This window comes from Manacus candei, unplaced genomic scaffold (assembly GCF_025592945.1).
Source record: "Manacus candei isolate 608988 ecotype Guabito, Panama unplaced genomic scaffold, ASM2559294v1 h1tg000015l, whole genome shotgun sequence".
Lineage (NCBI taxonomy): Eukaryota > Metazoa > Chordata > Aves > Passeriformes > Pipridae > Manacus > Manacus candei.
Window position 1 is genome coordinate 11,632,248 of NW_026138063.1, and position 25,077 is coordinate 11,657,324.

General features: G+C 45.5%; 1 protein-coding gene across 3 annotated transcripts in view; it reads left to right on the plus strand.

Moving 5' to 3' along the window:
* The window catches only part of IL1RAP (interleukin 1 receptor accessory protein), a 49,886-nt gene that overhangs the window by 21,814 nt on the left and 2,995 nt on the right, over positions 1-25,077 (plus strand). For 2 of the 3 annotated variants that reach the window (XM_051782154.1, XM_051782155.1), the window contains exons 3-10: positions 7,433-7,718; positions 8,460-8,652; positions 10,331-10,496; positions 11,448-11,519; positions 12,650-12,779; positions 14,025-14,173; positions 16,459-16,608; positions 17,550-17,693. In XM_051782154.1, the coding sequence (XP_051638114.1) occupies positions 7,433-7,718; positions 8,460-8,652; positions 10,331-10,496; positions 11,448-11,519; positions 12,650-12,779; positions 14,025-14,173; positions 16,459-16,608; positions 17,550-17,693 (1,290 nt within the window). Of the gene's footprint in view, positions 1-7,432; positions 7,719-8,459; positions 8,653-10,330; positions 10,497-11,447; positions 11,520-12,649; positions 12,780-14,024; positions 14,174-16,458; positions 16,609-17,549; positions 17,694-20,368; positions 24,490-25,077 lie in introns of those variants that run through there. The other variant, XM_051782156.1, reaches the window with a different exon arrangement.

Here is a 25,077-nt window from a genome sequence, read left to right on the forward strand (position 1 = left end):
AGGCATAAAGCTCACTGTGGAGGAGTTTTAAAAGACACAAATAACTACCCCATGTTACAGGCTGTGCTTGATGAGATAAGGCGATTCAGAGTCAGAAGCTCTGGGCTCCATACAGTTTTTTGAATGTCATGCCTTGGCTGCTTTCTCTGAAGTCAACAGAAGTTTATGCAGTCAGCTTGTTTTTCATTAATTTGGCAGAGAGACAGGCTGTCACACCTGTTTAAACTAGACTTTCAGGGTCTAAAGTTAATCAACCACAATGTACAGGTGCTTTTTGAAACGATGAGCCGTTCTGCATCAGAAAGTACTTTTTCTTCTCCCTTTCTCAGCTGTCCTGCCTATTTAAATGATTAAAGCACTTGGGCAGGTAGAGACTCCATCCTTGTGTGCAGCATCTGGAGGAGCTACTTTCATGGGGTCGTCACAGCTCAGTGGCAAAACAGGATGGATATGGTGAGACCTGGGAGAAGTGCAAGACCATGTCGCCAGTGCCGTCACAGCAGAACCACATGGATGGGGCTGGGCTGTGATAGGAGGTATCTGCCAGGACCACTTCCACTTACTTGTTCTGCTAGAGAGGCAATGGGAGAAAGGCAGTGAGGTTATGACAAGTCTTTTTTGATGTGTTTCCACTGGATGTCAGATTATGAATTTCTGCAGAGTTCACACAGCTGCTAGGCTGAGCATCCAAGGCAGCTATGGCCTCAAGGCAGTTGAGCTGTGACCAGCTTTTAGTCAATCTCTGACCACTGTCACTGCTGCAGAAATAGTGTGAGCAAATGGTGAGAGCTAGCTGATCTTGGCTATGTCTAACCTAGTTTTGTGTCATTCCCACCAATTTCAGTGTGCTCTGTGCCTCTTCTCCCAGTTAAGGGCAGATCTCATTTGTTTTGTTCCATGCTTCTCTTCCTCCACCGTGTTGGATGGTCAGATAGGATACAGGCAGCATGGGGAGCACTGCTCTACTCAGCTGCTGAGCAGAGAACACAGCCAGGGAGCATGGTGTGGTTTTGTGCAGGGTGGGTGTGTGAAAGGAAAACTGTGGTAGAAGAGAGGGTGCTCCTGGCACTGGCATAAATGGAAGGCGCACCCACGTGTGATGGTGGCCACAGCTGGCACCTCCTGTGCCCACAGTGCAGCTCCTCCGTTCAGCCTGGCTTCCTCTGCTTCCTTCTCACTGACTGAGCTTGAAAGATGATGGGGAGGAAAATTTTTTTTTTAAGGTAGTAGTGATTAATTCTTGCTTAATCGCTTTGCGTGATCAGCTGTTTCTGCCTTATTGATGCTGATTCGTGCATTGAGCTAACCACTGGCCTTGCTCTACTCCCCAGGTGGAGGCTGACTCATACCAGCTTTGCTTTAAGATAATGCAGCAGGGGCAGACAAAGAAAGTAGGAAGCTGTTGAGATAGGGCCCAGCAGTGTGGGCTTGTAGCCCAAAAAGCCAGTTGTGCCCTGGGTCACATCAGAAGCAGTGTGGCCAGCAGGTCAAGGGAGGTGATTCTTCCTCTCTACTTGGCTCTTGAGGGACCCCACCTGCAGTGCTGTGTCCAGCTCTGGGGTCCCCAACACAAGAATGTTGGAGCAGGTCCAAAGGAGGGCACAAAGATGATCCGAGAGCTGGACCACCTCTCCTGTGAAGACCAGCTGAGAGAGTTGGGGCTGTTCAGCCTGGAGAAGAAAAGGCTCTGAGGAGACCATAGAGTCCCTTCCAGTACATAAAGGAACTACAAGAAAGCTGGAGAGGGACTTTTCATGAGGCCATGTAGCGATAGGACAAGGAGTAATGGCTTTAAGCTGAAGGAGGGTAGGTTTAGATTAGATATTAGGAAGAAATTCTTCGCTGTAAGGGTGGTGAGGCACTGGAACAGGATGCCCTTAAAAGCTGTGGATACCCCATCCGTGGAAATATTCAAAACCAGGTAGGATGGGGCTTTGACCAGCCTGGTCTAGTGGATGGTGTTCCTGGCAGCGAGGTTGGAAGTGGATGATTTTTAAGGTCCTTTTGAACCCAAACCATGCTGTGATAGTGCAGCCCCATCTGATGCTGCAGCTGAAGTGGTGTGGAGGACAGGGGTCATTCAGTTGGCAGCATTGATGGCTTCGTGTCCTGCACAGTCCCAGTCTGCGTACAAGGCAGGCCCCCTCCCAAAATTAGAGATGATTATGAAGGGCACATCAGTTTGGCAAATGACAGGGTAATTTGTGCCAGCATGATAGATGACCTCTCATAAGGATGGCTCTTTACTATTTCTTCATAGAAATTTTAACTAAGAGAAGCCTTTGCTTGTAGCCCTATGGGAGGGAAGGGATGGAGGTGGTGTGGAGCTGGTAGAGTTTTGATGATTGAGATTTTTCTTTTAAATAGAAGTACTTAAAACGTCTGCACAAAAGTGCCAAACTGTGGACAAAATTTAACAGCATTTCTTGATGTGGCTTTACTCTCTTTTTTTTTTTTGGTTTGGTTTTTTTTTTTAATCCAGTTTGTCTTTTCTTGAAAAATCTAAACAGCTGAACCAATTTCATCTCTGTTTTGAGAGTGTGAATTCTTGTAATAGGTGCATCTCAGGTGTTTGTATTCACACAGGAGCTCTGTTCCGAAGCTTGGAGAAGAGGAGGCTCAGGGATGACCTTATCACTCTCTACAACTCCCTGACAGGAGACTGTAGCCAGGCGAGCATTGGCCTCTTCTCCCAGGCAACCAGTGACCAGAAGAGAGGACAGTTTCTGTAAGAGAAGCAGTTTCTATCCCTTGTATCAGGAGTAGACACCCCTATGAACACAGCTTACAGCGTACAGTCCAAGCAAGGAAGACGCTTGGAGTTAGCTTTGCCAGTTCACCTTGTTCCCAGTGTGCATTAAGGAGGAGTGCAACAGCCTGCTCGTATCTTTATGTCAGGGCACATGATTTCAAGATAGGCATCCTTACCCTCAGCCTTCCGCCTGCACTTTGTCTTTTAATGCTGGAGAGGCAGGAGTGTTCCTTCTACCATTTAGCCTCCCTCCACCCTGTATAATCCTCATCCCTTTTCCAAAGCAGGGCTGTGCAAGCAGAAACATTTCTTGCCTTTTTCCTGCATTGTCTGTCACAGGTAGGTATTATGGGTCATAGGCTGCCCTGCTGTGTGATTGCAGAGCATTCAGCAGTAAGAGGGGTCAGTTGAGGCATCTGCAGTGCACCTCATTGGTAATGAGAACAAGGTGGTTTCTTTCAAAAGTGTTTTACAGAGGTGTTTCTAGGAAGATGCATCTGTGGGATGGTGTATTTTTAGAGAATTTTACTGTGTCCCTCAGGTATGTGTGTAGTGCTCCATTTGCTGCAGCATGGAAGGGACCATGGAGTTACCTATAGTTCCATCTCCGTGCTGGTTTCTGTTTGTTAGCAAACCTCTGAAGTCACAGCATGAATGCTGATCCCACTTGATTTAATCAGGAGCTGCTCTTAACTCCAGCAGCTGTGTTGTGCAGGAAATGTTTCGAGAGAGAAGAAATTGGCTTCCTAGGCTTAGCCAGTGAAAACAAGTGTGAGTTGCTGCAAATGGGCACAGCACCGTAGAAGTTAGTGCTGTTTCTCACAATGAGAACTGGATCCTTGGATCTTCTTTCTGCAGTGCTCCCTCAAATATCCTTACTGGAGTCAGGATATATCAATGTGTGTGTATATGTATTTTTTTTCATAGTGGTAGCCGCTTTATGCCAGTGAAGGGTCACTGTGAAGTCATACCATTTTTTTCAGGCTATCTCCAGTTCAGTCTGACATCCAAGTAGCTGCATGCTGATGTTAGCAGCAAATAGGCTCTGAATATCCAATAGAGCTTAAAATAGTGGAAGGGACACAAAATGTTGCAGGGAGCTGTTGAATACAATAAAATTATAGCAATAATAATGTGAGTATCCCCTCTATGCATGTGTGTGGAGTGCAGCCAGCTGTCTGGGTTTGGTCTCTGCTGGGGTCTGCTGTAGAAGTGCCCCCACAGCAGAGGTTGCTGTTTGGCACGGGGAGAAGAGCACCCTCACAGCTGGGGAGCAAGAGGCTCACAAAGGTGTGTGTGAGGGATGCCCTGCAGTCCTCACACGTTATGTCAGGCAGAGCCCAGCTATCTTGGTCATAAAACACCCCAAAAAGTAGAAATAGCAGTACTGCTGTCAGTACAGCACAGGGAGAAGGGAAGCTTTGCAAAGGACCACCACTTCTGTCCTTGGTGTTTTGTGTCTGAAGGAGCTCTTGCTGCAGCCTGGGGTGTTTCTTCCATCTCTGCTGTAAGTGATGGGTCATGGCATTGCTCCCTGAGCCCTCAGAGCCATGCTTGGTGTCTTTGCCCTGGCAGCCAGGAGGAATCCTTGCCAGCCAGGTGGCATACACAGCCTGTGATCTCACACTGCACGGCTGCTCCTGTGGTCTGGGTGTAGCTGTTCAGTACCAGCACAGTTATATTCTGGTTTTGGGGTTCAGCTCAGAGCTTGCAGCACTCCAGGTAAGGGCACGTGGGGAGCCTTAACACTGGCTCTTTGCTGTGACAGTGTTCCTGAAGCCAGGCTAATTAACCAGCTCTGAGGCAAAATCTCCAGGTATAGCTCTTATAGTAAAACAATAACAGTCACTTCTTCCTGAGCCAAGAAGAAAAGGCCTGTGCATTGCTTTTGAGAAATGTAGGAAGAAAAAAAATAAAATAGTTGTATTTATTTTCAATAACTCATTCAGGTAGAATGGGTAAGTAGTTTTACAGTGCTGATTTATGGTCTGTTGCAAAATGCAAGAGCTGCTCATGATTGCAAATTTCATTGATCCTGACTCTAAGAATTTCAGTACTGTAATGTTTTATATAGTTTTCTCCCTCCCCAGTCCTGCCATTTGAAATAATAAGGACAGTTTGCCTTTATGCAGCCCAAGAGAAGATAGCAAAGTCAGGTGCCAGGAAGAGAACCCAGGTATCCTGATTTACAGGATTTGCTCCTTCCAGAGGGAGAGCCTTTCTTTACAAACAAAAAAGCCCCCTCTCCATGAGTAGCAATCCATGCTTTATCATGCAGTTAGCAGAGTCTCTGCAGGCTCATTTGTCTCATTACCACTGTATGGACACTTGCCCATACCTAATTCAGTAGCTTGACCCCTCCAGCATAAAGCAGCATACTGGTTCCAGTTGGCCTTGATCATGGTGGTGACTGGTGACCATACACCTTCCCATGGTATAAGGCTTCCAACAATGGTTTCATCTGTCAGAATGAGCCTTGGCTCTGGCTGTGATAGCAGCCATAATGTGTGATGCTGTCTTGGTTTAACTACAAGATGTTCAGGAGGTGAGACCTCTAATGAGTGGTCGGTCCCTGGGGAAGAGGCTCCAAAGGTCAGCAGTGCTCCAGTGAGCAAAATCCCAGGTACCAAGAGAGGGTGAGTTCTGGGGCACACCTGTTTTTATCTTGTCTATCAAGTTCCTAGAATGCTTCACTTCAGGGACCCACCTTTTCAGCAGGTCCCAAGATACTGGGGACAGTCTTTCCATGATTCAGCTTGGATGGGGGGGTGGGCAGTCCCTCATGCTCTAAATTACATGATGGTATGAAAAAAAATCACTAAAAATCTTTCCCATTTAACTAAAACTACAACAGATGCTGTGTGGTTGTGAAAGACGTTTTTTAGATAATAAGCTATGGTACTCTCCAACCACTTGGGTTTGGGGTTTCTACAGGCAAATATTTGTGTTCTGGGTAGCTTCACTGCCTCTTCCTAGCCCAATTCGTTCTCTTCCTCCAGAAGTAGCACTCTGTCATATGGGTGTTCAGAATACCACAGGAGGAGCAGTGCAGCTTGCATTTACATTTATGTGCAAACTCGCCAGAAAACATTTCTATTCTTACTGGCCCAGATTCCTCCTCCCCATGACTAACCATTGCTGAGCCACAGGAGTTAGCATCGCTGCCTTTAAGTGCTGCGGGCCTATCTTCTCAAAGGTTTATCACTTTGCTTTTTTAAATTAAGTATGAATTTGGGGCCAAGCTACATCCCACTGTCTACTTAAGGAAGAATAAATGCCAGAAATCCTGATTTGGGCCTGTGAAGTCAGTTCAGAAGAATTCAGAAGAATTTGGCTCAAAGAGCATATTATATTCTGTTTTTCCTTTTGGTCTGAGTTCTTCTAATATCTGCAAGTGGGAGAGGCTTTGCAGTGTCGTCTCTGGTAAGCCTGTGATGTGCTGAGACACTGCTCCCAGGGACCGCTGCAGGCAGCACACCCCTCTCCTGTTTGACTCATTTTGGGTTCTCAGACGTCAGGCTGCCCTAGCAAATGCCTCTCAGCAGCTACAAGAGATGCACTGGGAAGCGTGCCATGCTGTGCTCTACCTCGTCAGCGTGGGGAGACAGGAGATGCACTGACAGCAGCTTCTCCATGTGTCTCAGTTGGTGCCGACAGTGCAGGTTGCTCTCAGGTTTGCTGACACCCTGGTACCGTGCTTTGCTTGCACTGACTCCCTTCCTGACTGGAGATCCTGATGGGTAGGAGGAACTGAATGGAAAGGACTACCCAGAAGGAAGTTGGGTTTGAACTGTGCTTTTGTCCTGAAACTATTTGCTAATGAGAAGAATAAATTCTTTAAAGAAATAATTAAAAAAAAGGCACTGTACAGCTTTTTCTCATGTTGACCAATTTCTGTGTCAATCCAAGTCTGCTGTGAGCCACACTGAGCCTGTTGAACTGTGATTGGGGAATTGCACCTGGACACTGCCTGGGAATTCTCAAGAGAACCTGCTGCTGCATCCTCCATACTGTCTCTTCTGCCCCTCAACCTCCCTTCTTAAACTTCACTATAAACAGTTGCTCTGTGTCACTTATTAGTGCTTGTACTCTTTATGTTACCATAGTGTGCACAGGGGTCACATGAATCCATCACAGAAAAGACAGTTCTTGCTCTTGGCACCCACAGTCCAGCTTCTTCTGTCAGGGGCAGTGACCCATAGCTCTAGGGGAGGGTTGATGTTTGTGTTGGGTTTTTTACTTTTTTTTTCCCCCCCTCTTATTTTAACACATCTATTTCCATCTTCCCTACCATTGTGTATGGATGCACACACACCTCTGGCATTGTTTTCATCTAAACTTTATCTTCCCACATAAGATTTTTGTGTTACATTTTCTTGGAGCTCTCTAGGAAGCCTGGTTTTGTGCAGGAATATCCTATTCTGTTGTCCTGATGAGAGATAAGTAGCTTGGAAGAAGTGTAGGAGTTGTACAAATGAAAGCAGAGGTTTGCAGGTTCTCCAGAAATGAACACAGTGTTCTTGCTCTGCTCTATAAATCCCAGTTTGCTTTCACTGAAAACACTATGTTTTTACCTCTGACTTTAATGGAGACAGGACCAAGGGCTATGGGGAGCATGGGCAGAACAGTTTTTGTCCTGCAGACTCGCAAGCTAAGGTACCTTGTTCTTCCTGGCTGCAGAACGCTGCGATGACTGGGGTGTGGATACCATGAAGCAGATCCAGATTTATGATGGGGAACCTGCCAAGATCAAATGCCCACTTTTTGAGACCTTCTTGAAGTACAACTATAGCACAGCCCATTCTGCTGGCTTAACCCTGATCTGGTACAGGATTGCGCAGGACCGGGATCTGGAGGAACCCATTAATTATCGTCTCCCGGACAATCACATCAGTAAGGATAAAGACACCCTTTGGTTCTGGCCTGCTCTCCTCAATGACACTGGGAATTATACCTGCATGCTCAGGTAAGTTGTGTGGTGCAGCTCCTGTCTTCAGTGCAATCGAAGGACTTCTGTGGAGGTGGGGAAATTAGGCTGTTAGCACCAGATCTTTCTGTAGGGAGACAGTCATTTGTATAAGCATTAATGGGAAAAGAATGTTACAATTATAAGACCGCTCAGTGCTGAGCCAATTTACATTGCAATAATGCTTGGAGCCTTGCAAGCGTTAATGAGTGTGCCCCTCCTTGCTTGCTGCAAGTGTCCGTGAAAATATTATTGCTGAGCCCATGGCAAAATCCACAGGCGCTCACCATTAAGAAGTGATCTGGATGTCTAGAGTAAAAATAGCTTCAGATGCAGGGGTAATGTTTTGACTGCACACTAATTTGGCAAAGATTCATGAGATTCAGACTTCTAGGAAATTAAAAGTGTCTCTGAGTATGGTACAAAATGAACATAGCATCTGCTATGCACAAGAGCTCTTTTTGATCTTACGTTGTCTCTTGTCTGTGTCTTTGACCCTATGATCTGCTTTACCAGCGGGGGAGTGGATGTTGCTTGTTAGTCATCTTTATAGGCTTTTCTGAGCTTGTGTGGCCACCTTTGATGGGGCTTTCTTTCCCATTTGTAAATGAGTCAGCTAAGGCTGTATCTACCACACCAGTGCTATGATGCTCCTTATTGCAGATGTAATTTTTATATCATTCCACTGCTATAGGAGTAAAGAAGTTTCAACTAATCTGTCTTATTCTTATCTGTCCTTAGAAATACAACCTACTGCAGCAAAGTTGCGTTTCCCTTGGAGGTTGTTCCGAAAGACCAGCACTCTTGTGTGAGCCGTTCGATAAAACCCACTGAGGAGATGTTCTACTTGGAGCATGCCAATCAGAAGATCATATGTCCAGATATTGATGGGTTTTACCCTGCCAGTGTAACACCAACTGTCAAGTGGTACTTGGTAAGAAAGACTTACGTGGGCAGTGGTGGAATGCAGTGGTGTATGTGAAAAAGCAGTGGTCGACATGAGAGTCATGGAGCTGTGTTTGAGAGTCTCCCCAGTGATGATGCTGCAAATGAAACTTTACTAATTTTAAGAGCTCTGTTTCCATTGAGTTCGAGGGTAAAAGTGCTCTTGGAAGGGAATTGAGAGCTAATGCTGAAGCTCTTTTGACTGGAGTGCACAAGTGGAGAATACTGTAGCGGGGATTTAGGAGCCTCAGTTCAGTTATGGGCAGTATGCCTTACCTGCTGTTTGAGCCTCTTACTATGTCTGTAAAGGAAATTATCATTCATATTCACTCTTTAAAAAACCCCCGCCTGTTAATTAAAATCACACCCTTTCTAAAATCCTCTGAGATCAGAAAATGAGGCCTCTGCAAAGCCCGTGGGTGACCCTGTTTGACACAACTCAGCAAACTTCTGAAGATCAAGACATCTCTACTCCACCCTCCATACTGCTCTGATGAGTAGACTTCTCTAGCCATCCTCAAGCTCTTGCCTACAGAATTACTGCTCAGTTTTATTAAATTTGACCTCACTGTTTTTCTCTAGGTCTTAGGTAGGACTAAATTCTCTGTTTAGTCTCAGGGGATGTACAGCCAGAGAGTTATGGGAGTGAATTCTTTAATAACTGCTTAGAAAGTGCTTTTGGCTTTCTAGATAGAAGGTTCTGTATAAGTGAAATTAATAATAAAAGAATTTGTCAACAAATATATCTGCTAATTTAAAAAAAAAAAAGACCCAAAAGAAAACCCTTTAGAAAAAAATACTTTTGTATCCAAGAGGAGCAGTTTCACTCCAGTAGTTTAAATACTTTACTTGTATCATTCATTGAAATTCACATCTCAGCAATCAATTAGCAGAATGAAACAAAAAGCCCCTTGGAAGTGATTTTTCAGACAGCGAGTCATCTCATGCCTAATAAAAATCATTAAAAATGGTATGTGACCCCTGTCTTAAACTGCCCTATTAGGATGTATCTGATTTGGAAATGTCCCATTCAGAAATAATGTCTTAGAAAATGTGCACATCTTTGGGTTTTATGACAATCAAGATGTTATCTGCATAACCCCTTTCTGAAAAGGGATCTCTAGCTTGGTATTTGGCAGAGTTTTCCTGCCTTGCCTGGCAGAAAGAGAGGAGTTATTAAGATTTCTGTACTGCAGATTCTCATTTGCCATTTGCCAATTTTGGGGCCTCATCCTCAGCTGAAGTCAGTCAGGGCAGCTTGATTAGTCCCAAAAGATGGATATCAATGGGGGACACGTCCCTTAGTCTTAATATCCATTTGTGAATATGTCATCATTTTCTTCCTGTCTGTTTTTACTTTTCACTCTGCTGAGGTGCTCACTTTCATTGCAAAAGTACTTCTGGATTAGAGATCTCTCTTTTATAAAACTGCCTGTGTTTAAGGTGAGATAAAACTATTAGGATCATTTGCTTCATCACTTCATTTTCAAGGTGAACATAGCAGTCTGTATTCCAGCATGCTCAAAGTTCATGGTATATAGGTCTGATCTGCATCACAATCCCAAGTACCATATTCATAGTTGAAGATCAGATCTCTGTTGTAGCATTTAAACCAATGTCTTTTACTTTGGAATCCCAAACTCAAGTGTTTTTCTGCCTGACTCCAGAACTGCAACTCAGTGGATGGCTTCTCTGAGCGATATCCCCAAGGGCCCAGGCTTGTCATCGTCCTTGTCCGCAGTGCATATAAAGGGAACTACACTTGTATTGTGACATTCAAGGACCATGGAAGAACATATAATCTCACCAGAACCATAACGATGAAGGTGGTGGGTAAGAATGACTTTAAAATATGTAAAATGCATGTGGATAACTGCAGGAGTGGTAAAAACAGCTAGAAGAGTCTGTCGCAGGATCCATTTATGGTTGTGTTCAATCTGCATTACTCAACTGACCCGGTGTATTTTTTCTTGCTGGTATCAGCTTTGTGTGACTTCCCAGAACATGTTGCACTAGAGGTCTTACCCCCCACCATATCAAATGCCCCCAAACACAGAGAGTGGCCAGGCATAGGCTGGTGAGGTTCAGCCCATGAGATGGCCAGGGGTACCCTCTGCTGGCATGTGAGTGCATAGCCCTGGCACTCCTGCTCATTGTTGTCTCCAGTGCCCTTTGCTCATCTTTCTTTGTAGGATTGTCCCTTTATAGCCAACTTGTCTTGGTCTTCTTGGAATCTCAAAACCTTGTGTGCTGAGGTTGGGACTGTTAATCACCCAGGCAGAGCTCCAGGTACCCACTGCTTGGACAGGTCTGTCCCAGGCACAAGGGCTCAGCCTACCTGCCAGGGAATTGTAGACAGAGCTTAAAAACCTAGTGATCTGTAGGATGCATTCTGAGTCTCGTGGCAACAGCTGCTTTAAGAACTGAATTAAATATTTGCAATAGGAAACTACGTTTGTATTTTGGTTCTTAAAAGCAGCAGTAAAAAGAAAGTGGTACAGGTTATGCCTTGTGGGAGAGGAGAGGGATATGGACGATTTCGGATGTGAGAGGCCCAAACTAGCTTACCTAAACTTCGGAGAAGCCTCAAAATCTGTATCTGGCCCTCAGTTTGGGGACTAGAATTAGATTTCTCTGTGCGTGGAACTCTGCAGCAGGACTGTATCACAAGTTAGTTTGGGGAATGCACAGTGGGGTGCGAGGGCATCATGAATGAAGCTGCAAGGATTCCAGGTTCTCATGAAGTTTGGGTCCCTACGGGGGGCTCTCTGTTGTTTCCTGCAGGATCTCCAAACAAGGCCTTGCCACCGCAGTTCATCTCTCCAAATGAGAAAGTTGTGTACGAACTGGAAGCAGGTAAATTCCAACACTCGCTGCCTGAAATTGCTGACACCCTGACTGTGGGTCAGGGAGACCCAACCAGGCACAGGAGCTCTCCCCTTCTACCGCATCCCCAGTGCTTTCCCTCGCAGAGCACACGAGCTGCCACAAATTGCCTGGCAGACAGTGTGGGATGCCAGTTCCCGATGCCAGAATAGGAAAGCACAGCTTTAAAAGTTGATTTTTTGCAAGCATAAATAAAGACAGATATTCAGGCATGGAGATGCAGGATTGCAGCTGCAGAAGCAGATGAAATGGGAACACTGAGCTTCTTAGGAAAATTCCTGTAGGACCTTCTCTTGGCCCTGGCCCTGGCTGTGGTTTGCTCCCACCCTCCCTCATTTACCCCCATAGTGGCTTCAGCCTTCTATCCACTTCTTGCTTCCTAATTAGTGACAGCTCTCCTTCTGCTGGCCTCTGAGTGTTGGGTAATGGAGTACCACGCCCCTTCCCCAAACCCTTCCCCCACTCCATCGGTTTCAACTCATAGCTCTTTGGAGCAATTCCCTATATTGAATGGATTGTGTGCCATTATGCTGCTTAATAAATGTCGTGCCAATGATGATGATTAGCCTCAGAATCTTCACTTTAAAGTACAGCTTTTAAGGCTCAGAAGGTCAGACTTCTTCAGTAATGGCTTTGTAAGAAAAAATCACTAATGTGCTGATCACAAAGATATTCACACTCCCAAGTCTGATCTTGAGCAGAAGTCAAATTCCTGAAGAAGTGTTTCCACATCAAAATGCTTTTGTGGAGCTCAATCCTTCGCTTTTTGGCATCTTCCCCCTGTGCAGTGGGGATGATTAACACTGCCTGGCTTTCCAAGGAAGTGGTTGACATGGAGCTTCTCCCTTTGGGTGGGTCACTTTGTGAAGTCAAAGAATTTGTAACACATTTGAGAAGGCAGGATATTTTTTTCTGTTTATGCGTCTGTCACAAATCATCATGTCCGAGACATTAAAGTGTTACTAGATGTCAGAAAGTGGATGCCTCATTCCCTCCTGAAGGGAGGCAGAGCTCAGGCTGGTAGGATCCCTGGATAGCACAAAATAAGGGTGGCGCTGTTCCTGTTTTGCAATACCTCACAGTTGGTCCTTTCTTTTCAGGAGATGACCTTATCCTGCCCTGTGAGGTTTTCTTCACCTTCCTGAAGGACTCCCGGACTGAGGTGTGGTGGACCATAGATGGAAAAAACACAGATGACATCACAGACCCCAAGATAAAAGTCACACAAAGGTAACGGAAAATGTGAATCTTCATTTGAATCTAATCCTCTATTGGGTCCTGCAGAGGGGTGCAGCTATAGGCATGTGACAGTCCCAGGGGAGCGTGGAGTCTCCTGCTTCCCTGTTAATCAGAAACCCCCGTGTCTACACCATGCTGTGATGAGCACCAGGAGCTCTAAGGAGAAGGCCTCCAGACCCAGACAGTTTCATATATTACAGAAGGATTTGAGGGAGCTTTGTTATCCAGTTCACATCATCATGGGTGATGATCTTATGTTGTCTCTTGTCTGTGTCTTTGACCCTGTGGTCTGCTTTACCAGCGGGGGAGTGGATGTTGCTTGTTAGTCATCTTTATAGGCTTTTCTGAGCTTCTGTGGCCACCTTTGATGGGGCTTTCTTTCCCATTTATAAATGAGTCAGCTAAGACTGTATCTACCACATCAGCGCTATGATGCTCCTTATTGCAGATGTAATTTTTATATCATTCCACTGCTATAGGAGTAAAGAAGTTTCAACTAATCAGTCTTATTCTTATCTGTCTTTAGATAAGAAGATTTTGTTCAGGACCTGGTAGTGCTGCCAGTAGCTGGTGCCATTGTGGGACTTCTGAAACAGGGGCAGACAATTATATTTAGAGGAATGTTCCAAAATAGCATAAATGATAAAAATGTTTCAAGAAAACAGAGGCTGAAAACAAAAATGTAGTATTATATGTAGTTTTGATTAGGAGGAATAAGGATTCAGTTACATGAAGGACCCAAACAAGGATCAAAGTCCCATTTGCTGGATACTGAATTACAAGTGGAAGGAAGTCACTGCCCCAGTTGATTTGCAAACCAGTGTAGAAAAAGGAAAGGCAAAAGGAAATACTGTATCCCCAATTTTGCAGATGGTCAATTCAGGCAGAGAGAGACAAAGTGACTCATCCAGGATTGCATGGGGAATGTGATGTGAGCTCTGAATCTTGAGTTCCTGAGATGATCTTGTTTTATAGGCAAGAACTTCCATTTTCTCTAAAAGGCAATGTGACACAGCTGCAATGAGAAAATTCTGAGTGGTAAAATAATTATTAAGGGAAATCAGATAAAGGAATGGCTGCAGCTGTATTAAAATCTGAAGTGTGTATTGATTTATAAATATCAGTTTATGTGTTTTGGTCTTTTTAAAGAAAGAGAGTATATCAGGGAAAGGAATATCTTCCACTAAGAACTTGCTGCAGTTTCACATATGTAATGCTCTAGTTTTTCTTTTACAGTGAAATTACTAGAGATTTTGAAGACAAAACTGTCATAAGGACTCTAACAGTTGCAAAGGCCACACCAGAGGAGTTAAAACGGAATTATACTTGCTATGCCAGGAATGCCAAAGGCGAGGACCAGAGCCAGGCCATAGTGCACATGAAAGGTAAAGTACTTGCAGAGCCTGGGTGTGAAGTGAGGTGTTCTCAGTGGGGGCTGTTGGTCCTGCCTTGAGCCTTGCCCTGCAAAACAGTAAGGGGACAAAGAATTCCATCAGGACTTTTTGCCTAACACAGTCTGTTCTGTACACACTGCTGCATCACTGCTGTCATACTGCAGTACTTCTTCCAGACGGGGTACCGTGGTCAAGTGCCTGGGAGGAAAGAGGGGTGGATAGGTCTTCATTCTCTCCATGTAACACAACTGAAGCAGACCTGGGGGGAGACAGGCTGCTTGAAATGATTTCAGGTTACTTTGACTGGGTGAGGGTTTTGCGTGACACAACAGCTACCAGTTGCATCCTCGAGAAGGCACGGGGCACCCGCTGGCATGGCTCAGGGAACGAGATGGTCAAACCATGGTGCTCTGTGGTTTACTCCCTGCTATGATGATGCTTCAGTCTAGATACAGCCACCTCAGCCTGGATGGTGTGGACTGATTTAGCTCTGTTCAGTGTGGGTTTTTCCTACATCTTTTTTTCATCAAAGATTTTGTTCCTGTTTCCCAGACCCACCTCTCAGCAATAAAGGCTATGTGAGGTTTCCTGGTTAAGGTGGATCTTTCTGCCTCCTTATCAACCTCATCTAGAGCTTCAACATCTGCTTTTACTGTAAGTCAGACCTCCCCTCTCCCATAAGGAATGCTGCCCTGCCTTGTGTGGGTCATGTCAGACACCTTCTTCCCCCTACTCTGCCCTACGAGCATGGGAAGGCTCACACAAGTTTTTACTGGAAGATCTTTTTCTCTTTCTTCTTGATACTTGTCCTCCCTCTTTTTTAGTCCCATTCCTTTGAGACAAACCTCTCCTGAATTGTTGGAAAGGAACAATAGATCAAACACATAAGTGAGAAAGGCCAAAACTATCTGCCAGTGTGTTCATACTCCATACATAATTCTTTTGGGGTGATAATGTTTGTACATGTAGCAGAAGTGAATCTAAAATACTCAGATTCTTTCTCTATATAAGAATGCCTAAATGCTGTTCTCTAGTGGACTCATGTGTACCATCCTCTCTCTTCCTTCCCCATCTTGCTTCTGAATAGTTGACTGGGTTTTCTCTGAGCAGACGTGGTTACCCACAACCCCTTCTTCATGCTCTGTTCCACAGAAAAATCCAAGAACAATCCCTGGCTGCTGCTGGCAGAGCTACCTTAAACTAAGCTCACTGCAGCCCATCCTACTGTGCATAGGAACATTAAGAATGCCTGAACCTGACCCCTCAGCACTTATCTTCGAGTTTTTAGCAAGTGGCTATATATGTTGGCTCCAACTCTTTCATTACATTAAGTTACATACATTTCTTGCTTTTTCTGGATTATTTCCCTCTCCTTCTCATGTACTTCAGCTGCTCATCACTTAATGAAAGTTGATAAATTCTTTCCATTTTATTTTTTGTATTTCACTTTTATTAGAAACTTATTAAATATTGGAATTTGGTGGTGTTTCCACTCCCTGCTGTTCTTCCATTGTGCAGTTTGCCACTGTGCACGTCAACTGCCACCTGGAGAGTTGCCCAGGGATACAGTGAGAAGAGTTATTTTCTGTCCTTAATACAAAAAAGCAGCAGTGGTGTGACAGACAGTATATGAGTTGGAGGGGGCCTGTGATGTTCTGGCTTGATGTCCACAGGTTGTCCTATTTGTTTGTAAGCATTTCAACTTTTCTTTAATGAACTCTGATTCTTCTTTCCTGGTAGAAAACGATCAGGCCATGGCTAGTTATATCCTTGCTGTCAGTCTGGTACAAGCCACAAGACCTTTGTCTGTTTGATGGGGAGCAAAAATAGTAGCCATTGCGTTTATTTTGCTGCAGATGAACTTTATCTGGCTGTCCTAGAAGTAAGTGTAGTTGTGTTGCCCCAAGAGTGTGTATACTGCTGAGAAGGTCATGTTCATGAGCTGGTTTTGGACTATGAAGGTTTTTTTCCATCAACAGGTCATTCTACCATCTGGCTGCTCCCAGGATCTTGCTTAGAGACAGAAATCCAGCCTGTGCTATGACTTGCTCTGCCAGCTCAACTAGACCTAATAACTGAGAATGGGCTCTCCAGGGTGGGCAGCTATCGTGTGTCCTGCTAGAGAGCCTTGCCTTAGCCACCTTACTCTGAAGGGCCAACTTGGCTCCTGGCTGCTCCTTTGTGGTGTTTGGCTGCATGTGACACAAACTTGTTCCTGCCTAGCTGAAGGCCCAATCTGTTTTTAAACCTGACCCTCTCTTTCTTTTTGGACCCAGCTGTAGCACCGAAGTACACCGTGGAGCTGGCCTGTGGACTGGGGGCAACCATCCTGCTCGTTGTGGTGCTGATTGTCGTCTATCACGTGTATTGGCTTGAAATGGTCCTCTTCTATCGGGCTCATTTTGGAACAGATGAAACCATTCTAGGTAAGATATTAAAGAGTTTTCGTTTATTTTATCCTGCTGCAGACCAGGCCCTTCATTTTCATACAGGAATTTTCCTATAAGCTATTTTTAACCCTCTTCAGAGCATAATGACATTTTGACCTTCCATTTCTATACCTACATTCAATTGTGTGAGTCATTGTAGAGTAAGAGGAGTCAGGCTTGGGTCAAGGGAAAGGAGAGAGAAGTCCTCTATATTCTCTGCTGAGGTGAAGCTTGGACATGTCGGGCTCCCTGGGGCACTGCCCTGCTGATGGCTGGCTGTTTCATCCAATCTAGACAGTAAAGACAAGTCACCAGGTTTCTCTGGTGACTCTGTGTGAGAATACATGATCTGATCCAGAGTGATCCGCTTTAAAATGCAGGAAGGCATCCAAAAGGATGCATCTGGAAATCACCCTTCTCTCCTCAGCTTTTCCACAGCTTCCCTGTGTTACTGGGAGTTCATCGCTAGGGACTCTGAGGTGAGATTTCTTCCTCTGGAGGAGGAGGGTGTTCGAGCCCTTGCAGCTTGGGGTGTGAACCTGCCATGGGGGTGCGGCAGCTCTCGTAGGGTGTAGGCAGGGTGCAAGTCTCTGTCTGGTGGGACTGCTCATGTGGATAGACTGCAATGACAGGGAGCAATGTCAAAGATGTCAAAAGACAAAAGGAGCCTGGACAGAACAGACTGATCATCTTGCTTTGCTTTTCTAACTTCAGCGGCCCAGCAGTATCTGAGTATGTGCATGTTCAGGCTGGGTAGTCAAACAGGCAGTGCTGCTCTCTGGTAACTATGGAAATAGATTTGTTTTAACCTGCAGTGCCTGGGCTCAAAGTGAGCCTTCATACCTGCTTTTCCCATGAAGCAAGTCAAAGGCCCAGCATGTGCAGTATCACAGGTGTCTCTTCTGCCATTTGTGTCTCTCTGTGCTCCCAATGCTCAGACGGGAAGGAGTATGACGTGTACGTGTCCTACGCCCGCAACGCGGAGGAGGAGGAATTTGTGCTGCTGACACTGCGGGGAGTCTTGGAGAATGAGTTTGGGTACAAGCTGTGTATCTTCGACAGAGACAGCCTCCCTGGGGGAAGTGAGTATTTCACAGGGGACTGTGCTCCATGCACCTCCTCTCTTTATTGTTCTTTGAGGTATTGGTAGTTTGGAACAGGCCTATTCAGGTTACCTTTTGTTTTTTTCCCCTCATCACTATTAATGAACTCTTTTTGGTATCTTCTTATGTTTTTGCTTCACATGACAGTGTTGCAGATGCTCCTGGCCTCCAAAAAAGCTGTGGTGGGCAAGTGATGGTGGTTGGTTGTTTCAGTTGCTCTCTCCAGGACTGATGTGCAGGAGTGGTTGTTCTATCAACATGGGGAACCAGACAACTGACCTTCATGCAAGCCCTCTGAGCTGCCTTAAAAAAGGGGATAAAGTCAAGGCTAGAAGAAAAGAAGCAGGGCAAGTGTTACACTGGACCAGACTGGTAGCTCACAGAGGGTAATGGTGAATGCCTGTAAAAAGCAGGAGTGTCTGCTTCAGGAAGGTGTGGAGAGCACCATGCCAAAATCAGTGAGAAGATAACATGCCTCCCACTCACCCTCATTAATTAAGGAGTTTGTGTCTAATATGACATACAATTAAGCTACTATAATTAAAAGTACTTTGTTGCAGGTAGTGGGACTATCTCTTCAGTAAGATGTAGTCTTTTTTCCCTGTTTTGAGCTAAATCATATAAAGTTCTGGACATAGTGTCTGCTTCAGGGATGCAGGGAATCAAGAATAGAAGTCTCTGAAACTCCCCAGATAAGTATACCTTCACACAGGTGCCACAGCAAGGGCACAAATCTAGCCAACACTCTCTATTTTCAGTGTCCTGGGGGCTCAGTAGGCTGTGTGACCCCTGATGCCTATTAAAAGTTCAGTCTGAACTTCTGCCAGTGCAGACCACCCTACTTTGAATTCATGGCCTTTGGGTCAGGACCCCACTGATGACAGAACCCATACTGAGAAAGTCCATTGGGGTCCCTTTTGGAAAGGACAGGAGGGACTGCTGGAGTCTCAGCCCAACTGTGTGGCAAAGGGAGCAGAATCAGTCGGGAGACTGTTATCTTTATCTCCTAGATGCTTGCTAGGATCTAGAAGCACCTCAAAGTTTGGAGATAAATGAGTAAGTTTGCCTTGGGGGACCTGGAGACAGATGCAATCCTGGTGCTGTTCCTTCTAGAGAGAGCCTGGATGACATGGCAGGGAACCTTCCAGGCTCAATTTGCTTGATGCAGTGTCAGACTCAGAACAGGTTTGCTCTGAGCTGTTCTCACCAGATGTCCTTCTTCCTCCTGTTCCCTCTGCCGCTTCTTGCCATCCTTCCCCTTTCGCTTTGGAGGGTGTCATTTTCCTCCCACCACAGCTCTCCTGGGCTCTCTCTCCCTCACCCTTACCCCCGAACACTCCCATCTCTGCCCCTCGTGCCAGTCACTGTCAACCTCAAGCCAGTGCCAGCCCTCTGGAGCACTGCTGGAGTGGCTTGTCACCACGCTGCCGTTCGCGATGCTGCTGGGGCTTCCCGGTTGCTTCTTAGCCAGGATTTGACTAATCTTCTTGGGAAAGCACGGCAGGCCAGGAAATAGCTTTTGGCAGCTGATGTCATGCCTCCAGAGTGTGCATCTGTGTCATGGTTAGAGTTATGTTGTCCTTGATGAAGAAACAGTGGGGGATGGATTATCCTGCGAGTTAGCTGACAGGAACTAATCAAACGTGCTTGACAGCTAAATGAAGTTGCCTGTCAGCATTACTTTATTCTCCATTGTAATTTCTGACCAGTCAAGAGCGTTCCCTTGTAAATGAAGTGTGGGAGATCCTGCAGCAGAGAGTACAAGCGCTGGGATTCACACTTACAAGGGATTTTCACATTAATTACAGGAGGGTGCCTAAGGACAGTCTACCTGCAGATATTAGAATATTAAAGAGGATCCACAGTTACCATGACATGTTCCTTCCTTGGGGGATGTTATTTTTGGGACATTTCACTAAAAGGCCTCAGAATAGTTTACTTTTATGTTCTAAAAATGCTCTAATCTGCTTTCATAGATGACAGCAATGGGAACAGATGGATGAGTAACAGGAGTTAGGATGGTAGTACTACCAAAGCAGGAGGACACTCAGAGAGGGTGTAGACGTGTAGATACATATTGTGTGTGTTTGGTGTGGAGAAACTGAGGCAAGAGGAGTGAAAGGAATATCCAGAGTCATTCTGGACATCTGCCAGAGGAGGATGTAAACATAGGCATTCAAGCTTCCTGATACCTCTTCAAGCTGAGTTTTTCCCTTGAGGTCATGTGTCATTCAGCTGCCAATTTCCCTGCTTTGCTCCAGAAAGCCTCTTTTCACCTCTCTCTATGAGATCAGCAGCCCTCTTGGCCACAAGGCATCCTCATAGCATTGTCTGGTGTCACAGACATGTGGTACCATGCCTTTTAGATGTAGCTCTCTTGGGCATCTCCACATAGCACAGGGAGGAGGAAATGCATCTCCAGGCAGTCTGAGGCTGGGAGTACAAGATGTCACTGTGTGGGGAAGTGGGTACAAGCCATGGTGTAGGAGATCCTACCTGGAGTCACTTGCAGGGTTGGGAAGCACCAGCGTAGTCTCTAGAGAGGGCCTCCAGAGTGTTTTACTGTCCCCTTCAAGAGACACCTGGTGTCACACTAGCAGCTCAGCAGCATGTTCTTGGGCATCACTAACGACCTCAATGTTTCTTTCTCCCAGTTGTCACAGACGAAACCCTGAGCTTCATCCAGAAAAGCCGACGTCTGCTTGTTGTCCTGAGTCCCAACTACGTCTTGCAGGGGACACAGGCCCTGCTGGAGCTCAAAGCTGGTCTAGAGAATATGGCCTCCAAGGGCAACATCAAAGTCATTCTAGTGCAGTACAAAGCCATCAAGAAGAGCAAAGTGAAGGAGCTGAAGCGGGCCCAGGCGGCCTTGACTGTCATTAAATGGAAAGGCGAGAAATCCAAGTACCCAAAGGGCAGGTTCTGGAAGCAGCTGCAGGTGGAAATTCCAGTGAAAAAAATTAGCAGGAGTTTGAGTCTTGATGGGTTGACGCATATCCCTGAAAAATGTTTGACACCATCAGAAAACAAACCAAAACAAACCCACAAGTTATACCAGGGAGTGGGAAGGAGCTCAGGGTTTTTTCCATGAAGGACCATGTCCCAACCTTTTTGGAAGATTGTCATGTTTTCCATGCAGTTTTGTATTGCTCTGGCAGTAGAGGGACCAAAGATGTAAACATATCCTCTCTGCAAATGTATGTTTTTGTTATCAACCACACAAGCCCTGGGCTTAAGGTCTAAATTTGAGCTGTACAGATGTGATGCATCCAGCACCTTGTGATGGTGTGGTATTTGTATAGGCCAGTACTCCTAGATCCAGTTCCTATGGGACCTTCATTAGCATCCAGGACAGAGCTCCTTTCCTCTCCTAAGTGACTTCACTCCTTTGTGTTCCTTGGTCCCTCTTACAGGGGCCAAGGAACAGTTTGAAAAGTGGCTCCAGCTCTATAATCTGAATCACTGTGGGATCACAGACTTCTGCTTCAGTGGGGGGAGCATAGACTCTTGAGGCTCCTCATCTTTGCTCCCCACATTTCTGTTGAAGGTGCATTCAAATAGTTTGGCAATGGGGAATGGCTTTTACAAAACATTAACCCCCCCTCCCGCAACACTCTGCTGGGTGATATTTGTATTGTAGCACTTCTAGTAACAAGTGGTCAATCTCTGGGACTCTGTGGTCTCATGAGTACACCAGATCATTCAGAGCTGTAATGCTTGTAATCCAGGGGAAATCTCTCATTAGTACAGGCCATGGAGCATATCTGAGAGATGTTTCTTGTAGAGTAAACTCAGGGACTTCACAAGCACTACAAGGAACCCCAGTGTACTACTGAACCTGCCTACTGCCTCTGCCACTGGCTGGGGGACAGCATCATGCAAGGTACTGCCGAGGCCTCTGGGATGACACTGGATATATATCCGACTCACCAGGAGGCCCTACAAACTTATTTGAACTTACTAAAAGCTACTTGCTCTGTCCAGCTGGATAAGACTATGAGGACAGGCTTAGAGAGCTGGGATTGTTCAGCCTGGAGAAGAGAAGGCTTCAGGGAGACCTTATTGTGGCCTTTCAATACTTAAAGGGGGCTGATAAGAAAAGTAGGGACAGACTTTTTAGTAGGGCCCGGTGCAACAGGACAAGGGGTAACAGTTTTAAATTAAAAGGGGGTGGATTCGGACCATATTGAAGGAGGACATTTTTTACAACGAGGGTGGTAAAATGCTGGCACAGGTTGGCCAGGGAGGTGCTGGATGCCCCGTTCCTGGAAAGAGTCACAATCAGGTTGACAGGCCTATAAGCAACCTGATTGAGTTGAAGATGTCTCTGCTTATTGCAGGGGGATTGGACTAGATGGCCTTCACAGGTCCTTTCCAACCCAAACTATTCTATGATTCTGTGAAGAATCTGTCTTCTGTGCCTGTTTGTGAACACCATCACCATTTCTAATTCAGGACTCAGGTTTAAACTTGCTTTACAAAGCAAGTCTCCCCCTATCTTGTTTCCAGCCCAGAGTTGCAGAACAGAGGATGTGTCTCAGGTTCTGTAACCTTTGCACAAAATGGAAACACAAAAAACCACTGTGTACCAGTCCTTGCTTCAGTGGCAGGCAGCAGGAAAGGATCTGGTGAGCTAACCCCCAGCAACAGGCTTTTAAGACAGAAGAGGGGTGTGTCCCTTTCCTTGTAGGAGAGACCAAAGCACAGTGGGACCCCAGCATTGACTGGTGCTATGGCTCACAATGTTTTCAAATAAAACTGCAAACTGGGGGTGTCTCCATACTCCTGTAGCTCCCAGTGCAAGGACCTGCCCACTTTCAGTATTATACACACCAAGTGCATGCTTATTTTTTATTGATAATGGTTGATGCTGAGTCACCTTTGACTCATGTATTCACTCTGGTGTTCAGGGGGTGAAGCATATGCATTCATAATGGCATTAAAAACCACTACAATTTGGTGTCTACGCACTACTCACCCAGCTGAGAAGGTTTAAGGGCATCCCAATAAAAAGCCCAGCCTTAAAGATTCAGGACTGAATCCTGGCATCAGGGAAACCCCTTGCCCTTAGCATTTTATGATTAATAATGTTATTCCAGGGCTGTGGGGAGCTCTGCCCTTGGTCAGGTACTGTATGCCATAGTTTAGGAATGGTATTTCCCAATTTAATGCTCCCACTGAAACCATGTGCCACTTACTCCTCTCCCCTTCCCCTCCTCCTCCCCCTGCAGCAGGCTGGAGAGAATTGGAGGCACAGAAGGTAAAGATCACAGGCTGAAATAAGAGCATTTTACTGGAAACAGCACGGAGATAAGAAAGCAAACAGTAGCAGCAACAATACTAATGACAGAGGGTACAAGAAATAAATGATTCACATGGAACACCCCTGACAATAGACAATACCTGACCGTTCCCTCCCACCAACCCAGAAGGGACCCCTTCTCCATGAAAGAGGCTCCCTTCCCCTGGCAGTGATGGGAGGTGATACAGAATAACCTCCAGATCCTGGCCATGCCCCTTCCTGGCTACTGCAGAAATTAACCCTGTCCTGGCTGGAACCAGGATGCTACAAATGTGAAACAAATAGAGCTGGTTTTTTACCTTCCTCTTCATCCTCCCCACCCCAAGTAAACTTTGCTTTAAGCAGATAAAATTGCAGTCAGCTTCACTGGAGGCAGTGGAACTTCTCATCTGCTCATAGGTGCTTAAAAGCTTTATTATGAGCTTTTCTACTGTAGTTGTCTGAGGAGGGACATTTATAAGAGATAGTACCCAAAACCATGCTCAGCTTTGTGAACCCATTGCAACTGTGTCATTTTGCCCAGCTTCACCTTTTTTTTGTGTTTTAAGCATCTCTGTAACCAGCTGCCAGATCTGCAGGCAGAGGGAAAGCCCTGAGGCCAATGCAGAGCTGTGTTAAGATTCCTAGATGATTTTTAAAAAATTGATTCCAAAATATGCATAAATTAAATTGACATCCCAGACCTCACAACACCACATCTCACTTTGGCTGAGTTACCAAGAGAACTTCTGCTGATGTTTCAGTAAGTCTGATTATTTTAGAAAGTTAAATTCACCTCATATATTTTGCTGATTTTATTCAAAGAGTTTTCCAAATAATTAATAGACCTGAACTTTCTCTGGCACCATTGCACTGGCCTTTGGATACATCTCCGGCACCACTGCAGTGGCCTTTGGTGCCATTGCAACCTGAGAACAGGATTACTGAGAGACATCAGCAGAGCACCCACAAGGTGAAAGGTGTGATGGTCTGGAAGGGACCTGAGAGGTCCAGAGGGAGCAGTGTGGAAGGAATAGCACTGGAGCAGGCTCCACTCCCCCAGGAGCTTTACCACTGGCTTTGCTGGGATCTGTCAGGCCAGGGGTAAAGCCCAGTCTCAGCTATAATGCAGATCTGCAAGCACCTCAGATCCACCTGCCATTTCATTCTAAGCCCCTTGTGGTTTACATTGTGGGATTCTGTCACAGCACATGTCTGAATCAGTTGATTCATTTGAGTTTCTGTGCTCTAACCTAATATTTATGCAATATGCACCTCATGCAAAGTTCCTCATTGTTATTTCGTGGGGAAACAGCGTGGCACAAATTGGAAAAAATATCTTCCCTCCCTGTGCTGTTTGATGTTGTACAGCTGTTCCAGAGTTGTTTTCCCTTCTCTTTTCTGCATGTTTTTGCCTTTGTGTGATTTGGTCTGTGAAGTGTCAGTATTATTTTATTTTGCTTTTCAATAAAACATTTTCACTTTTGCATTTCAGTCCTTGTGCATTTCTCATAAGTACCATCTTCCTCCCCATTATGTCTGCAAAATGCCGTTTAAGAAAGATAATTGTGTGTAGTCCAAGCATCAAGATCACTTGGGACACCTCCTCAGAGGGGGGCATTTTCCTGGCTGTTTCATGTTGTGCCTGCAGAGGCACCTGAGCTACCAGGGCCATGCAAGCAAAAACAGAATGACACACAGCACTGAGGTGTCTCACAGCAGTGAACACACACACAGAAAATCCCTGATCTGAAGAGTGCCTGGCAATCACAAGAAAGAAAGATGGAAAGGAAACATCATCTCTTTGCTTTAGAGATCAAGTCAGAATGTTGAACAGAAATCTTGGAAATCTGCCCAAACCACAGAAATGAAACTCACTCTTAGGCTACTTTGCCCATCGCCTTCCAGGCAGTTGGGTAGAAAAGTTTCAGTCAGCTTCATATTTTCTCATCCAAGCCACTTTCTTGTCTGTTTCCCTTGTTTGCCTGTTAGCAGGTAAGTTGAGAGAGAGCCTAGCACTTCCAGACCACTAGCAAAATGAATACTGGTGACAATCTATGGATTTGGGGTCTATGGGTATGG